This window comes from Oratosquilla oratoria, chromosome 16 (genome assembly GCF_046742065.1).
Source record: "Oratosquilla oratoria isolate Oo_2021 chromosome 16, ASM4674206v1, whole genome shotgun sequence".
Classification (NCBI taxonomy): Eukaryota; Metazoa; Arthropoda; class Malacostraca; order Stomatopoda; family Squillidae; genus Oratosquilla; species Oratosquilla oratoria.
This window is the reverse complement of record NC_134792.1, coordinates 46,002,048-46,016,539: the sequence shown is the minus strand read 5'-3', so window position 1 is coordinate 46,016,539 and position 14,492 is coordinate 46,002,048. Positions and strand designations below refer to the sequence as shown.

Genomic DNA, 14,492 nt, shown 5'->3' with positions numbered 1-14,492 from the left:
ATGCCCGAGTCATCGAGGTTCAAGGTGCAGAGAAATCGTCATTTTTGGAAATGGATTACGCAGAAAAAAAAAAAAAAAATGACCAAAGCTTTTCTGAACGAAAACAAAAAACGAATGGGTGAATTGAGGCGTGAACATGCTTCGAGTTTTCCAAATTTATACGGCAATACCAATACATTTTCAGTGAGAGAATCAATAAAGTTGTTCCATCGAAAACTATTAACATTTAGTAAGAGATTGAAAGAAGATAAAAATTACAAATATAGCGACGAAATTTTTGAGTCTCTCGAAGCATTTGATGGGGGAAATTTCACAAGAGAGTTTGTGTGCGTTTGAAAAGCATTACTTCGCAGGGTACAAAAGTTTTACGAAAAAGGGTGGTAAATCGGATCACACAGATTATCAAAAGTATTATCTTGAAAGAACTTTTAAAGCCCAGAGGCGAATAGATCGAGTTAACAAGTACGTTATTAAAAAAGTAAGAGATCAAATTAGTAACAGCACTGACACGAAAGTGGAAGAAAACGTCAACGTAATTCAAGAAGCGAAAGATTTAATGATTAAGAAACGTATTTAAGACAAGAAAGAACGACTAAAGAAAATTGAAATGGTTCGTATTCAAAAAGAGGACCGTAAAAGAGCCGAGGAAGAGGAACGAACAAGGAAGAAGGAGGCCAGAAAGGAACGGAGAGAGGCTAAAGCAAAAGCTTTAGCGGTTCGCAAAGTTTTGAAACAAGAAAAGCAAGCTAAAAAAAAAAGTTATTGCTTAGGGGAAAAAAAGGAATTAAAAAAATCCAAAGGGGGCATTTTAAATGGGGGTTTAACATTAGCGCAAACCGCCTATATAGATGACTTGCGAGAACAACGTAACAAACTCAATAAAAAAAATATATATATATTTGTGGAGGCGTTAGAGAGGTTATCCACGGTTTACATAGGATCTTTACGAGAGACTGATAAGAAAGGGGTTACACTTCATTCAATCGGTGAAATTGGAACATTCAGATGTAAGTTTTGTCAAGCGTTACTATGGGAAAAAAGAACGTAGAACCATATGTTGTAATGTGGGACAAACACCAATGTTTTTAGCGACGAAACTCAACGGCGATCTTGAGGCTTTATATAACGGAACGTCCCCTTTATCGAATCGCTTTCTAAAGAATTTAGTCGGATTTAACACGTTATTTTCCTTTACGTCATTTAAAACCTCAGGAACACTTCAAAACAAGCAAGAAAGTTCGTTATGTTACAAGATTCAAGGAAAAGTGTATCATAAAATCGGAATTCTAAAACCAGAATTAATTGCTGGTAAAGAAAAGCCGTTCTGGAAGTCTGATAATTCATTTTTGGATCTTTACTTCTACCACGATAAGAAACAACAATTAAAGTTACGTGTTCAGAGGATGTGCGATTTTTTTTATCCACACAAAGATAAATTACAGAAAGAGAGTAAAAAGCGTCGAGAAAGAGAGGAAAATGAAGTTGTGAAAAACGAAACTATAATAAGTCAATTGTATGATTATTTAGTGGTTAACAATATATGTCTCTCGGGAATGCTCAAATAAGTTGAATCTTCAAGACAATTGATCGACGATTACGTTAAAAAGACCGATAAAATTCCTGATATGTCCATAACGCTAAAAACAGCCGAAGGCATCAATACGAGAGAGCATGAAGGGGTTTACCATTTACCCACGTCTTCCTCGCAAGTTGGAGGGATAGTTGATTTGAGTCCAGACAAAGACCCCCTTCAGATAATAATAAGTTCCCCTGCAGCGAACACGAAATTTCCTAACAAAATATTGGACCATAACAATTACTTTTATGACATATTCCAGTATCCTTTACTCATTCCCAACGGCGACATAGGGTACTCTTACAAAATGACCAAAAAATGTCAACCTGGGAAAAAAGAGGGGAAATATAACCGACTTTCACCAGCTATGTTTTATTCATCACTTTACATGGAAAGAGAAGGCGTTTTCAACTACATAACCAAAGGTAGAAGGCTGTTTCAGCAATTTGCAGCAGACAATTTCGTGAAGGTTGAATCTAACAAATTGTCGTTTCTGGAACTTCATCAGAGTCAAATACGCAAAGAGAGGGCGGACATATTGAACGTTACGAACAAGAATGACATTGGACAAAGAGTCGTGTTGCCTCCCAACTTTGTTGGTGGACCTCGATACATGAAGCAACGACAACAAGACGCTCTCGCATACGTCTCTTATTATGGCTCTCCAGACTATTACATAACTTTTACTATGAATCCAAATTGGAGTGAGTTACGCGAGGGGATGAACAAAACAGGTTCTACTGAAACAAAATCGTGTGACCGCCCCTATATAGTAAGTAGGATATTTAAGTTGAAAGTTGATAGCCTAATAGAAGATTTGACACACAAACATATTTTTGGTCGTGTTAAAGCATATCTGTATAGCATAGAGTGGCAAAAACATGGACTTCCTCACGTGCACGTATTGTTGTGGATGGAAGAACGCGTAACCGCGGATACAGTTTCTCAATTGATCTCAGCAGAAATTCCCGACAAGGAAAAAGAACCAAGACTTTACGATGTTGTCACAAAGTGTATGATTCATGGGCCATGTAAAGGCTACGATGAATCACACCGTTGTTGTCAGGGCAAACATTCGAGAGCACAAAAATGTGGAAAAGGTTTCCCTAAGACTTGCAGAAATGATTTATTGTTTGGAAACAATGGATACCCAGAATACAAAAGAAGATCGGTTGGAGAAGGAGGTAATTCTTTCGAAATAAAAATTAAAAGTGAGAAAAAAAACTATAGACAATTCATGGGTGGTGCCATATAACGCGTATTTGTGTTTGAAGTATAATGCTCATATAAACGTTGAATGCTCAAACTCAATCAAATGCATCGCTTACGTTACTAAATACGTGAACAAGGGTTGCGATCGCATTCTTTTCACTAAAACGTCCGACAACGGAGATGTAAACGAGGTTAGAAATTATCAAGAAGCAAGATTTGTAAATGCTAACGAAGCTACTTGGAAAATATTCAAATTCGATATTCATAAAAATTATCCTCCTGTGACAACACTCGATTTACATTTGGAAGGAGAAAATGAGGTGTTTTACACTGATAACACGTCAGAAGAAGAGATGAAGAAGAAAACGAATAAAGACACGCAGTTGACTGCGTTTTTCAAATTGTGTTCAAATATTAGCTTCGCTGCCGATCTACACTACCACGAGGTGCCGCGCCATTTCATTTACAACGCCAACACTTCAAGTTGGGAAGAACGAAAAGGCCGTACCTTCTCGCTGGGGCGTATTCGTGCGGTGACCACCAAGACAGTAGAGTTGTTTTACTTGAGGCTCCTGCTTACGCATAAACCAGGTCCTACGTCATACGAAGATCTTCGCACAATTGACGGTAAAATGTATCCCTCTAATAGAAAAGCTGTCAAAGCCTTGGGTCTCTTAGTTGATGAAGAAACATGGAAAAATACAATTTTGGAGATAATCAACCACACGAACGATAGGAAACAACTTCGAGAGACATATGCAAGCATGTTGGTATTTTCGGATCTTGAAAATCAATCAGGGATCTGGGAAGAAACCAAAGATTTGTTCGCCAGTGACTATCTGCACATCAACAACTTAACTAAATACAACGATGAAATATATTTGGACGCATTAGATGACATTAAAAAACACGTGTGGAATTGTGGAGGGGGAAGCATCACTGAATATAGGTTGCCTCCTTCGAGGGGCGGGGAAAAGACTTCAAATGTCGTTCGAAGAGAGAGGTCTTATAACAAAGAAAAGTTGAAGGAGGAAGTTGCACAGAAAGAATTACTTTTGAACAATAAACAAAAACAAGTGTACGATGCAGTGATGTACCGAGTGCATTTTGGACATCGGTACAAGAACAATGGAATCTTTGTGAATGCTGCAGGGGGCACTGGTAAATCCTTCGTTTTGAACAAGGTCTAATTATACAGGTCAGACCGTTTACATTCTTCTGCGCAGCTTCTGACGTCATTTGGCTGAGTCCATTTTCTCTTTGTGATACACTGAAGAAAACTGTGAAACGCCAAGGAAGACAGGAACTATAATATTTTATATATTATATATATATATATTATATATCATATATATTCATATATATAGACAGGAACTATAATATTTTATATATATATTTTATATAATATTTGTCAGAATATAACTAATTGCGTGGAGCAGTGCGAGCGAAGGCGACGTCATTTTCGAACGACGGACCAGCTTCAACTGACAGCTATAGGACCCGCTAACCCCACTTTGAACAGCCAGGTGACGTTCACGGGCCCGCTGCGCCAACTCCCTCGAAATTCGGTCGGAAGTGGTTAGACCTTATATTCTTAGATCTTGGTTTTGAACATGTTGTTGGACTCGGTACGTTCTCAGGGCAAGATAGCTTTGGCGGCAGTGTGGCCACTCCTTGGCTTTTTTCCCAATATCTTGGCATTTTTGCCATCAACTTGGAATCTTGGAAATAAACTATAAAAAATTAACAAATCTTGGATTTTTTCGCCAAATTGTAGACAATTGCTTAAAATATTAGTTTAACAATAGAATATTTTCTTTGCCACTTAATAAAGTATGAGGTACACTATGTTAACAACAGAGGACAAATTAAGTTTTAAAATTTAATTCATGAGATTGTTGAAAAGTTAAGGCTGGAAACCACGACTTGCCAACTAAGTTGTCTTCTATGAGTTGACGCGTCCATAACACGTTCAATACGTTCGAGACGTTTCTCTCCTAGTCCGCCAGTCCTCTCTAGCTCATAAATCGTGCGTGTGTGGTATGTGAGACCTGTTGATAGTTATTCAACCCTACATGATTTAATTAGAAATCATTATGAGTGACTCTGAAGAACCAGGGTATAGTGGTGATGTTACCGCACCAAAGAGAAAAGCGAAAGTGACGTGGTATCAGCAGGCATTTAGAAAGGAATGGATGGAGGATGATGAACTGAAAGATTGGGTACAACCAGATCCTACTGACAAATATACTGTCTTGTGTACTGTATGTAGCAGCAAACTCAAGGATTGCAATAAGTCGTCTCTGATGGCACACAAAGTTTCCATGAAGCACGGAAAGTGAACCTCTTCAGGAAAAGGAAGAGCTTTTTCAATATGACTGCAAGCAGTTTCTAATAGAATTGTGCATGCAGATGAAAAAGAGATTTCCTTTTGAAGAAAATAGCCTCATTGCTATGTTAAAGGTAGTGGAACCAGCTGAAGCTCTTTCTACAAAGAGGGACTTGAAATCTCTTTGAAAACTTGCTGTACATTTTCCAACATTGATAAAGGAGGATGAGCTAGATTTGCTGCAAGAGCAATGGCAAGATCTTCTATATGCAAGAGACACACTTAAAGGCATAAGTTAAGTCAGTCTGCAACTGTTTTCTGGAATGATTTACTTTCAGTGAAAGATGGGAATAATAAAGAAAATTTTAATCTTCTTGCAACATTTATGTGCAACTTATTAGCTCTGCCACACTCGTCTGCATGTATTGAAAGAAATTATTCCCAAATAAACCAAGTTAAAACTAAGCAAAGCAACAGACTACACACAAATACAGTTGCAAACCGTCTATAGGCCAAGCAAGCCATCACAAGACAAGAAGTGACTTGCCAAAAGTGGGAACCATATATTTCATTAATCAAAGATGTAAAGTTGGGTCACTGTCACATGAGATATAAAGAGAGGGAAGAGTCCAGGAAGAAGAGTAACACAGCAACTTTATATCATAGTGAAGCCGATGATGTTGATGATGAGGAATTAGAGGAGGACCCTATGCCAGTATCCTTCTTCCTGCAATATTACCATTGTCTGTAAAGTATTTGGTGAGTAGAACTTCCTCTTCTAGCTAAATTTCCTATTTTAAATAAGCCACAATCCATTTCAAGAGCCATGTCACCTTGTTTTTCGCAAGTATCAGTATAAAAATAATCCTTGGATTTTCTTGGATTTTTTCGTAGGGTCATCTTGGGATTTTTACATTTTGTGAGTGACAACACTGTTTGGCGGTAGCCTCTTCGGGTATTGCAGCTACAGTTCTTAAGGGAGGAAGAACTGCTCATAACATATTCAAGATTCCGCTAATGGAATATAACGAAGTTAGGTCATGTAGCATTAAGAAAAACTCAGAACTTGCAAAGTTATTAGAATTAACATCTTTGATCGTGTGGGATGAGGTAGTGATGGCAAATAAAAACACGTTGACCGCACTTGATATTACGTTACGAGATGTTCTCGAGAACGAAAAGTTTATGGGAGGTAAGGTGTTTGTTTGCGCAGGGGATTTCAGACAAATTCTCCCTGTTATCCGAGGCGGTGGAAAGAACGAGGAACTCGAACATTGCATCAAGTCAAGTTATATGTGGAACGATCTGACAAAGTTAGAGTTGACAGAAAATGTACGTCTGAAGAAGGATGACACAAAAAACATTCTATTTGCTCAGAAATTATTACAATTGGGATCTCAAAGTGAGGGTCCCGTTGAATTCGACAAAGACTTTGGTGTAAGAGTCAAATCTCGCCAAGAGTTGGTTGATAAAGTTTATGATGACATAGAAAATAACCACCTGAACGCGTCGTATTTTGAAAAACGAGCTATAGTATCACCTACGAATGATGATGTCGACAACATCAATCAGATGATTCACGAGAAACTAAAAGAGAAGGAAGTCGTTTACAATAGTGTTGATGTTGCAGTCGAAGAAGGAACGGATATACAGACTTCAGTTTTCAACGCCATGACAAGCCCATCCCTTCCGCCTCATCAGCTTAGGGTAAAGGTAGGGAGTGTGCTAATGATCATTCGAAACATTTGCCCACCGAAGCTATGCAACGGGACAAGAATCATAGTGACAAACTTGAAAAAGAATGTTTTAGTCGGGAAAATATTAGGTGGAAGTTACCGCGGAGAGCAAGTGATGATACCTAGAATCACGTTAGAGGCTCAAGATACTCCAGTTCATTTCAAGCGTAAGCAATTTCCGGTCAAACTAAGCTATGCTATGACGATAAATAAGAGTCAAGGACAAACGTTTGAACGTTGCGGGCTACTTCTGGATTCAGTACAGTGTTTCCCTCACGGACAACTGTACGTGGCGTGTTCAAGAGTAACGAGCTGGGATTCGTTATTTCATTATACCGGCTGGCACAATGTAAATGGAGAATATAAAATAAGGCCTGCGAACAACTGTGTATATAAAGAACTTTTTGTTGAGGCTACGCCCAGTCCTCAAGTAGAACCACCGGCCGTCGTTGCTCGCGGTGAAACTTCTGCGATCGCCGAAGAAGAACCAGAGTTTGGAATCAGAGAAATCCCAAAGGAAATTTATAACATCTCAGAAGAAGACGCCGTAAAGATGATTCTCCCAGACTTTGTTTTCAATGATGACAAGGATAACGACCCAGATGAAAGCGATTCCGAAACTGTTACTTTGAAAAAAGAAATGAAGGACATCATATCAGTACTCAAAAAATTACCTAAAAACCAGGAAAATTTAATCGAGGAGAACAAGGATGTTGTCAAGCGGCAAAGCGACGATGAAGACAGTACCACGTCTCCACCACGGAAAAAGATAAAAGTTAATGATTGTATTGTAGTCGCCAATGAGAAATAAAAAAACAATATAATTCAAGTGTTTTATTTTCATGCAAAGTGGGCGTACCGCGCCGCAGACCAAGCCCCCCAAATATGCAGCAATGATATAGTCTCGAGAGAGAGAGAGAATACCCCGTCTCCACCACGGAGAAAGATAAAAGTTAATGATAGTATTGTAGTCGCTGATGAGAAATAAAAAAACAATATAATTCAAGTGTTTTATTTTTATGCAAAGTGGGCGTAGCCCAGGGCGCGCAACGCCCGCGCCGCAGGCCAAGCCCCCCGGCGTAGCCGGTAGGCTTGTTGTTTTAAAAAATAATTCCAGTCTCTTCTCCCTTTCTATTGTCAGTGTCCATGTCTCACATCCGTACAGGACTGTTGGTTTTATTACAGTTATATATTACAGTTCTTCTGCTGATGGTCCGATTCTTCATTTCAGATGCCAGGGAAGGGCAGGCTGAAATTAAATATTTTGTGGAGGCAATGGAGGAGAGGAAATTGAATTAGCCAAAGAAGGTAGCCAGAAAGGAGAATGGCAAATGGATATAGTGTGACTGGGCCGCCGCGACGGAAAAAGACATAAGGTGGAGAGAAGTTAGCAGGAGTGATGTGGGGGAGGTTGTCTCAATTTCGAAAAAATTACAAATTATCGCATATAAAGCAAGTGACTGCCGTGGATTACTACACAACTATAGATTAGTGAAACTGCGCATTTGCTTGAAAAACTCGTCTCCTTCTCCTCAACCTATCATACCTAACAAGTTTGGGAACGCGTGTGCCTACTGATCAACGACATTATTGACAAGTTATTTTAATGTTTTGTCAAATATGAATTATTTACTGAGTCTTATTTTCAAAAGTACAAGGCAGTCAAGCGGTTCCAAGGACTTTACCGATGCACAAGAATTTCACATATAAACGAACCACAAACCAGACAACCTACACTACTAGACAACTGTAACACATCAACTTTATCTCCCAGTTCACAACCGACATCCGTTTCGTCCGAGGTGAAAACAACGCCCTTGCCGATGAACTGTCGCGTAACATTTCCGCAGCTTCCTCCTGTCTCATCGACTACGCCGCCAGAGATCCAGGTACAACTAATGATGCCGAACTGCAGCAGTAGAGGGACAACCCTACCTTGCAGATAAAGAGTTTGGATTTCTCTGGAACTAACATTCACCTCTCAGCCGACGCATCCGCAAGTAGGCGTACCACCCAAGCCTTCCTGTCCTAGAATCATCAGTATCCTCTTCTCCGCCAGTTACACGACCTATCTCACCATGGAATACGAACTTCGCAACATATGTCGTCGGGCTTCAACAGGACTACAATGAGCAAGGATGTTCGACACTTGGCCCACACCTGCATCTACTGTCAAACTCCAAGGGTGACACGTAACGCCATCTCGCACCTAGCATCCTTCCAGTCAATCTCTTCCAGATTCGAACACGATCACATCCTTACCTACGATGACCCGTTTACACGTCGGCCTAAAGCTGTCCCGCTGTTAATGCACGGGCACGGCCAAAGCTTTATTAACGCCTGGGTGCCAAGATTCGGTACGTTACTCAACTTTCGGCCGTGGTAACCAATTTGAGTCCTGTTTGTGGAGAAAGGAATCATGTCCTTAGTAGGCAATAGACTCTCCAGAACATATTTATCGTATGTTGTGACATCGACGTATTGGCGTATGTTGCTTACTGTGCCAGAGAATGCACGTAGGTACATGAGCAGTTATAAATTACACATTACAATACATTACATTATACTACAATATATTACAACCACTACATTGACTCCCATCCATAAGGGGATAAATATATTACAGGATATCAAAAATGTATATGAAAATATTAACAGTGACTCTTTTAAGAGCCGAGAGTACTTGAACGCAAAAACAAACAGAGTGGTCTCTGAAGTGAACTGTACTTCTCGGTCGTGTTACACGTGGGATTGCAGGAAGGGTAGATGGAGGTGGTCAAAAAGTTGGAGAGAACAAGGTGGGAAAGGATTCAAAGGCAGGGATGGAGACGTCAGGTGAGAGTTTCTGAGCATCGGTGTCGGGGACGTCATTTGTATTTGTAGTGTCGGGTTCAATAACGTCATTTGTGCGCTCCTGAGGTGGTCGGGTGATGGGAAGATACGCCCGTTTGAGTCGGTCAATTGAGAGGGACGTATCACACTGGGGAGGTCGAAGGATGTCATATGGACCAGAATACGGGGATTCCAAATTCTTGCGGGCTTTGTCTACTCGCATCCAAACTGTAGAACATGTGTGGAGGGCAGGAGGGACGTAAGGCTGAAGTAATGTTCTTGTATGGCAGTCACCCGACGCGAGGTCATGGAAATTGATTGATTGCATTTCTTTGATAAGGTGGAAAATGGTTGTGTTATCCGATGTGGTGGTGGGTTCCTTGGTGATTGTAATTGAAGAACATAGCATACGGGCGCCAGTAACCGCGGTAAATGGGGAAAATAGTTACGTGAGGTGTTAGATGGTGTCAAAGTACAACTATGAGTAAAGAGTAGAACCAGTTTTCCTGTCTAGCGCGGAGAGCGGTGATAACGTTCGATCATTCCTTTCACTTGAGGGTGATAACTGGTAGTTTGTAAATTATGAAAACCAATGACTGACTAAAGTAAAAAAAAAAAAAAAAAATCGCTCTCGAACTGGGAACCCCTATCTGTGATGACGTGAAGTGGGACTCCGAAACGACATAAACATCCGTTAGTGAAAGCAATCGCTACGGAAGTCGCAGTGGTGTCAATTAGAGCAGGGGATCTCATTAGGGGTGAAATTCATCCCCAGGGGGAAGTTTTGGGTTTTCTGGGGGTGAATTGTGACCACAGTAAGTTTACGGGGTGAGTAAAGCAATTATAGATTTTGGCCTATCTGGCCTGTCACCTGGGCTGGAATTATACCTGTGCTGACCCAAGTTGATCTTTATAAATAAAAAGAACTATCTGACTTTTATTCAATTTTTATATATCTATCAATAATTTCAATTTGCATTTAATTTGTAAAACTTCACTATTAACATAATCCATGTAAAATTATAAATGTATATATACTAATTTGGAAAAAATAAAAGGATTTTTAGTAATATTTGCATATTATTTAGAATGCACCTTTTGAAACAGACAATCTTGGGAAGGAGGGGGGAATGACATTCTGACAAATGGTGAAAGGGGTGCATGGGCCAAGGAAGGCTGAGAATCCCTGAATTAGAGGGATTACTTCAGTCCATCGGGTCGCTCGGTCAATGCAAGTCAGCAGGTATTTGTATGGAAGAGGGTAAGGATAATTAGAAAGGGTTGCAGGTGAGATTTGTCCAACAATATCAATGTAGACTGATTGGAAACGGTCGGTAGGAGTAGAGATAGGTGAAACAGGAGATGTGGTGTGGCGAGCAGTCTTGGCTTGTTGACATGGAAGACATTCTTTGACAAAGTTCTTTACGTTTTTGTTAATGCAAGGCTAGAAATAACGTTGTCTTACCAATTTAGATGTGGACTGGATCTCAGGATGGGAAAGGTTATGCAAGGAAGAGATTACGTTACTCCGTAAGGGTAACAGGAGGAGAGGTCGTGTAGTCTTGGTCGAGGTGTCACACCAAAGGGTCAGGTGGGAGGGCAAAATGAACCCGGATAGTCTAGGTTTCAATATTTCCAACTCTTCGTCACCTTCCATCAAATGATACGGCGCATGTCGGTCGTGATAAGCAATCGGCTGCAACTTTGTTGCCGCCGCGAATGTACTTGGCTGAGGACACGTACTCCGAAATAACAGAGAATTGTCACTGTTGTCTGTCAGATTTAGCAAGTGAGGTGAAGTGAAAAGCTGCAAGTAAAGGTTTGTGGTCAAGTAATAAGGTAAATGTATGGCCGTCAGTGAGTGACTTGAAATGTAAAACGGCTAGATAAAAGGCCAACAGTTTTCGGTCGTAGGAAGAATAAGTACGTTGTGTGTCCGAGAGTTTCTTTGAGTAAAAACCAAGGGTAGCGTTCGCTTGCCGTTTATGACCTAATAGAGTGAAGCACCAACGGCTAGGTTTGAAATGTCAGTCACGAGTTGATAGTCTGTCGGTGTGAGTGAGAGATAGGCTAGAATAGGACAGTCCAGTAAAGCCTGCTTCAATTTGTTGAAGGAGTCCTTTGCTGTGCCTGTTCAAGTGAGGCACTTTGAAGACTGACACTGGCTGAGAAGTTCAGTAATGGGATAAGCTACAGTTGCAAAGTTAGAGATAATTGATGTAAAGAAATCTCACATGCCCATGAAAGGGCGCAAAGTCGGCGTAGTATGCGGCACGGGGTAGTCTGAAATAGCTGCAACACGTTCACTAAACGGCTTAATCCCTTTTGAGTTAAGCTCATAACCAAGAAAGGTAAGCTCTGACTTGAAGAATTCACACTTACCAAGGGAAAGTCTCACATTATTGTCAGCCAAAATAGAAAGGGCAGTTTGAACATCAGTGATATGCTCCACATGTCTCACTATCAACCAAGATGTCTTCTAGATAAGTAAAGGTGTTGTTTACACTGGCAAGAATGGTATCAATAAAGCGCTGAAAGGTAGAACCTGCATTCTTAAGACCATATAGCATTGTCACGACCCACCTATGGGTCAGGCTAGTCGCGACTTTATAGGAATGAAGCAACATATTATAATAATTTTCACTGCGTTGATAAGGTATCTATTGTACTTCTAGGTTGTATAACCGCAGTGTATGATTTGTGTCTCGTTGGTCTTCTTCCTAACCAATGAGCATTCCAGTCTGATTCTTTTATACTATCTCGCTGCGTTCATCTTTTTTCTTTAGACCGGCACATTTTCAATAACATTGCCATGCACAATAGCAACACACACACACACACACACACACACACACACACACACACACACACACACACACACACACACACACACACACACACACACACACACACACACACATATATATATACATATATATATATATATATACATATATATATATATATATATATATATATATATATATATATACATATTTTTCTTTTCTGTCGCGTTTCCACTGCTATGAATTCTGACTTACAATAATATAATCAGTTTTACAGGATAGAATAGTTTTACAGGTGATGACTGAAATGATCTTCATTGTGGTGGAGGGAGCTTATAGTAATGGTAGTAGGAAAGTTTGTGATGGCGGTCGGGAGTTTCTGGTGGTCGGGCAACATATTTATATGGATGAGGTGATTGTCTGGGCAGATAACTTGTACGGATTGAGAAAAGGAAGGTGATGTGTATTTAATTTGCTAGGATTTTACTGGAGAGTGATTGGCGTACTACAAGAGTGGGTTATGTACATTTGAATTCGAAGAAAGCTGTCCTTACGGAACCCACAAAAGATAAGATGAAAACTGGAACATATATGAAGGCTTAAAGTGAATTTCCTGGAGTGGATGATAGACTTCCTGGAATAATTCACGAGGGTAGAAAGGATGTCAGAATGGAGGAAGTTTCTAATGATAATATAATCTATCCATCTATATACCAAGGGCCTCTTTCTCCTTTATATGGGAAGTAGCTAGCCAAGACACGCACCCACTCCCACTCATTGTTTCCTTCTCATCTTAGCTCCTCGTGGATAAAATATCATCCCCTGCCTGGATCAGAACCAATGCAGCAAGACACAGCACATCCACAGCAGGGCCGCTCCATTTAAACACAACGGCCCTCCCTCCTCGTTTACTCATGCGAAAAATAGTGATTATGGGGACGAATCCTTTAGGGCTGCGTAAAAATATCATCCATATACGAACATTGTCCACTCACACCTGTTTCCTGCCTTCTCCCTTCCCTGCTAAAAACCCCTTTCGCCACCATCCATCCATTTAATTTTTGGTCGTCCCCTCAGGTTCACTCAATCCACATCTACTTTTCACACTTTTAGCTTCTTTCTTCATTCATTCATCCCATGTGTCCAACCCTTCCCAATACTCTTTCATCAGCCCTATCTACCAGCTCCCTTCTTACCTCTGTTCTCCTACTCACCTCATTTCTCATTCTATCCATCCTTGTAACTCCCACCATATTTCTCCGACACTTCATCTCAAACACATTTAAACTTCTCCTTTCTGCCTCTTTTGAATTCCAAGTCTCCGTCCCCATAGAATGTCGTAGGCACAGCCACCTCTTTGCATCCATTCCCAGATACCTATTCCTTGTGTTCCTCGTGACACTACTCAGTTCCCCCAGATCGTTTACTTGCTTCCTTTACTCTACAGTTTACATCCACCCAAACTTTATATTGAACAGCCATGGCGGCGTGATATCTCTGACACGGCCCCACCTTCACCTCAAAATACTTGCTTTCACCATTCCCGGTCCTAACATAAACTCTACTACTTTCGTAAAAACTCTTAACTGACCTTAACAATTTACTCCTAATCCTATATATCTATAACACCTCCCACTGCATCTTTCTGTTTACCTTACCATGAGCCTTCTCCAAATCCACAAAGATCCCAAAATCATCCTTGTTTTTTGCTAAAAACTTCTAGCAAATCTTAAGCCCACACTGCTCCTCACCAATTACTCCCTCTGTTCCCTTCTTAATTCTCTCCATTAAAACCCTCCCATATGTCCTTCCAACTACGTTCAATAAATTGATTCCTCTAAAACTACTACATTCGCACTCATCTCCTTTTCCTTTTTAAAGCGGAACTATACAAGCACTCCTTCAGTCCCCCGGTATCCTCCCCTCCTTTGATCTCACATTAAACCTCACTAGCTAATCCACTATAACCATGCCTTCTTATTTCAGACGCTCCACGTGACACCAATCTAACCCAAGTGCCT

At 40.4% G+C, this 14,492-nt stretch overlaps 1 protein-coding gene across 1 annotated transcript; it reads left to right on the top strand.

Moving 5' to 3' along the window:
• On the top strand, positions 1-3,978 carry LOC143033671 (uncharacterized). The gene is made up of 4 exons (XM_076199160.1): positions 1-24; positions 1,839-2,348; positions 2,614-2,760; positions 2,851-3,978. The coding sequence occupies exons 1-4, from the start codon at positions 1-3 to the stop codon at positions 3,976-3,978; spliced, it is 1,809 nt and encodes a 602-aa protein (XP_076055275.1).
• Positions 3,979-14,492: the final 10,514 nt, after the last annotated feature.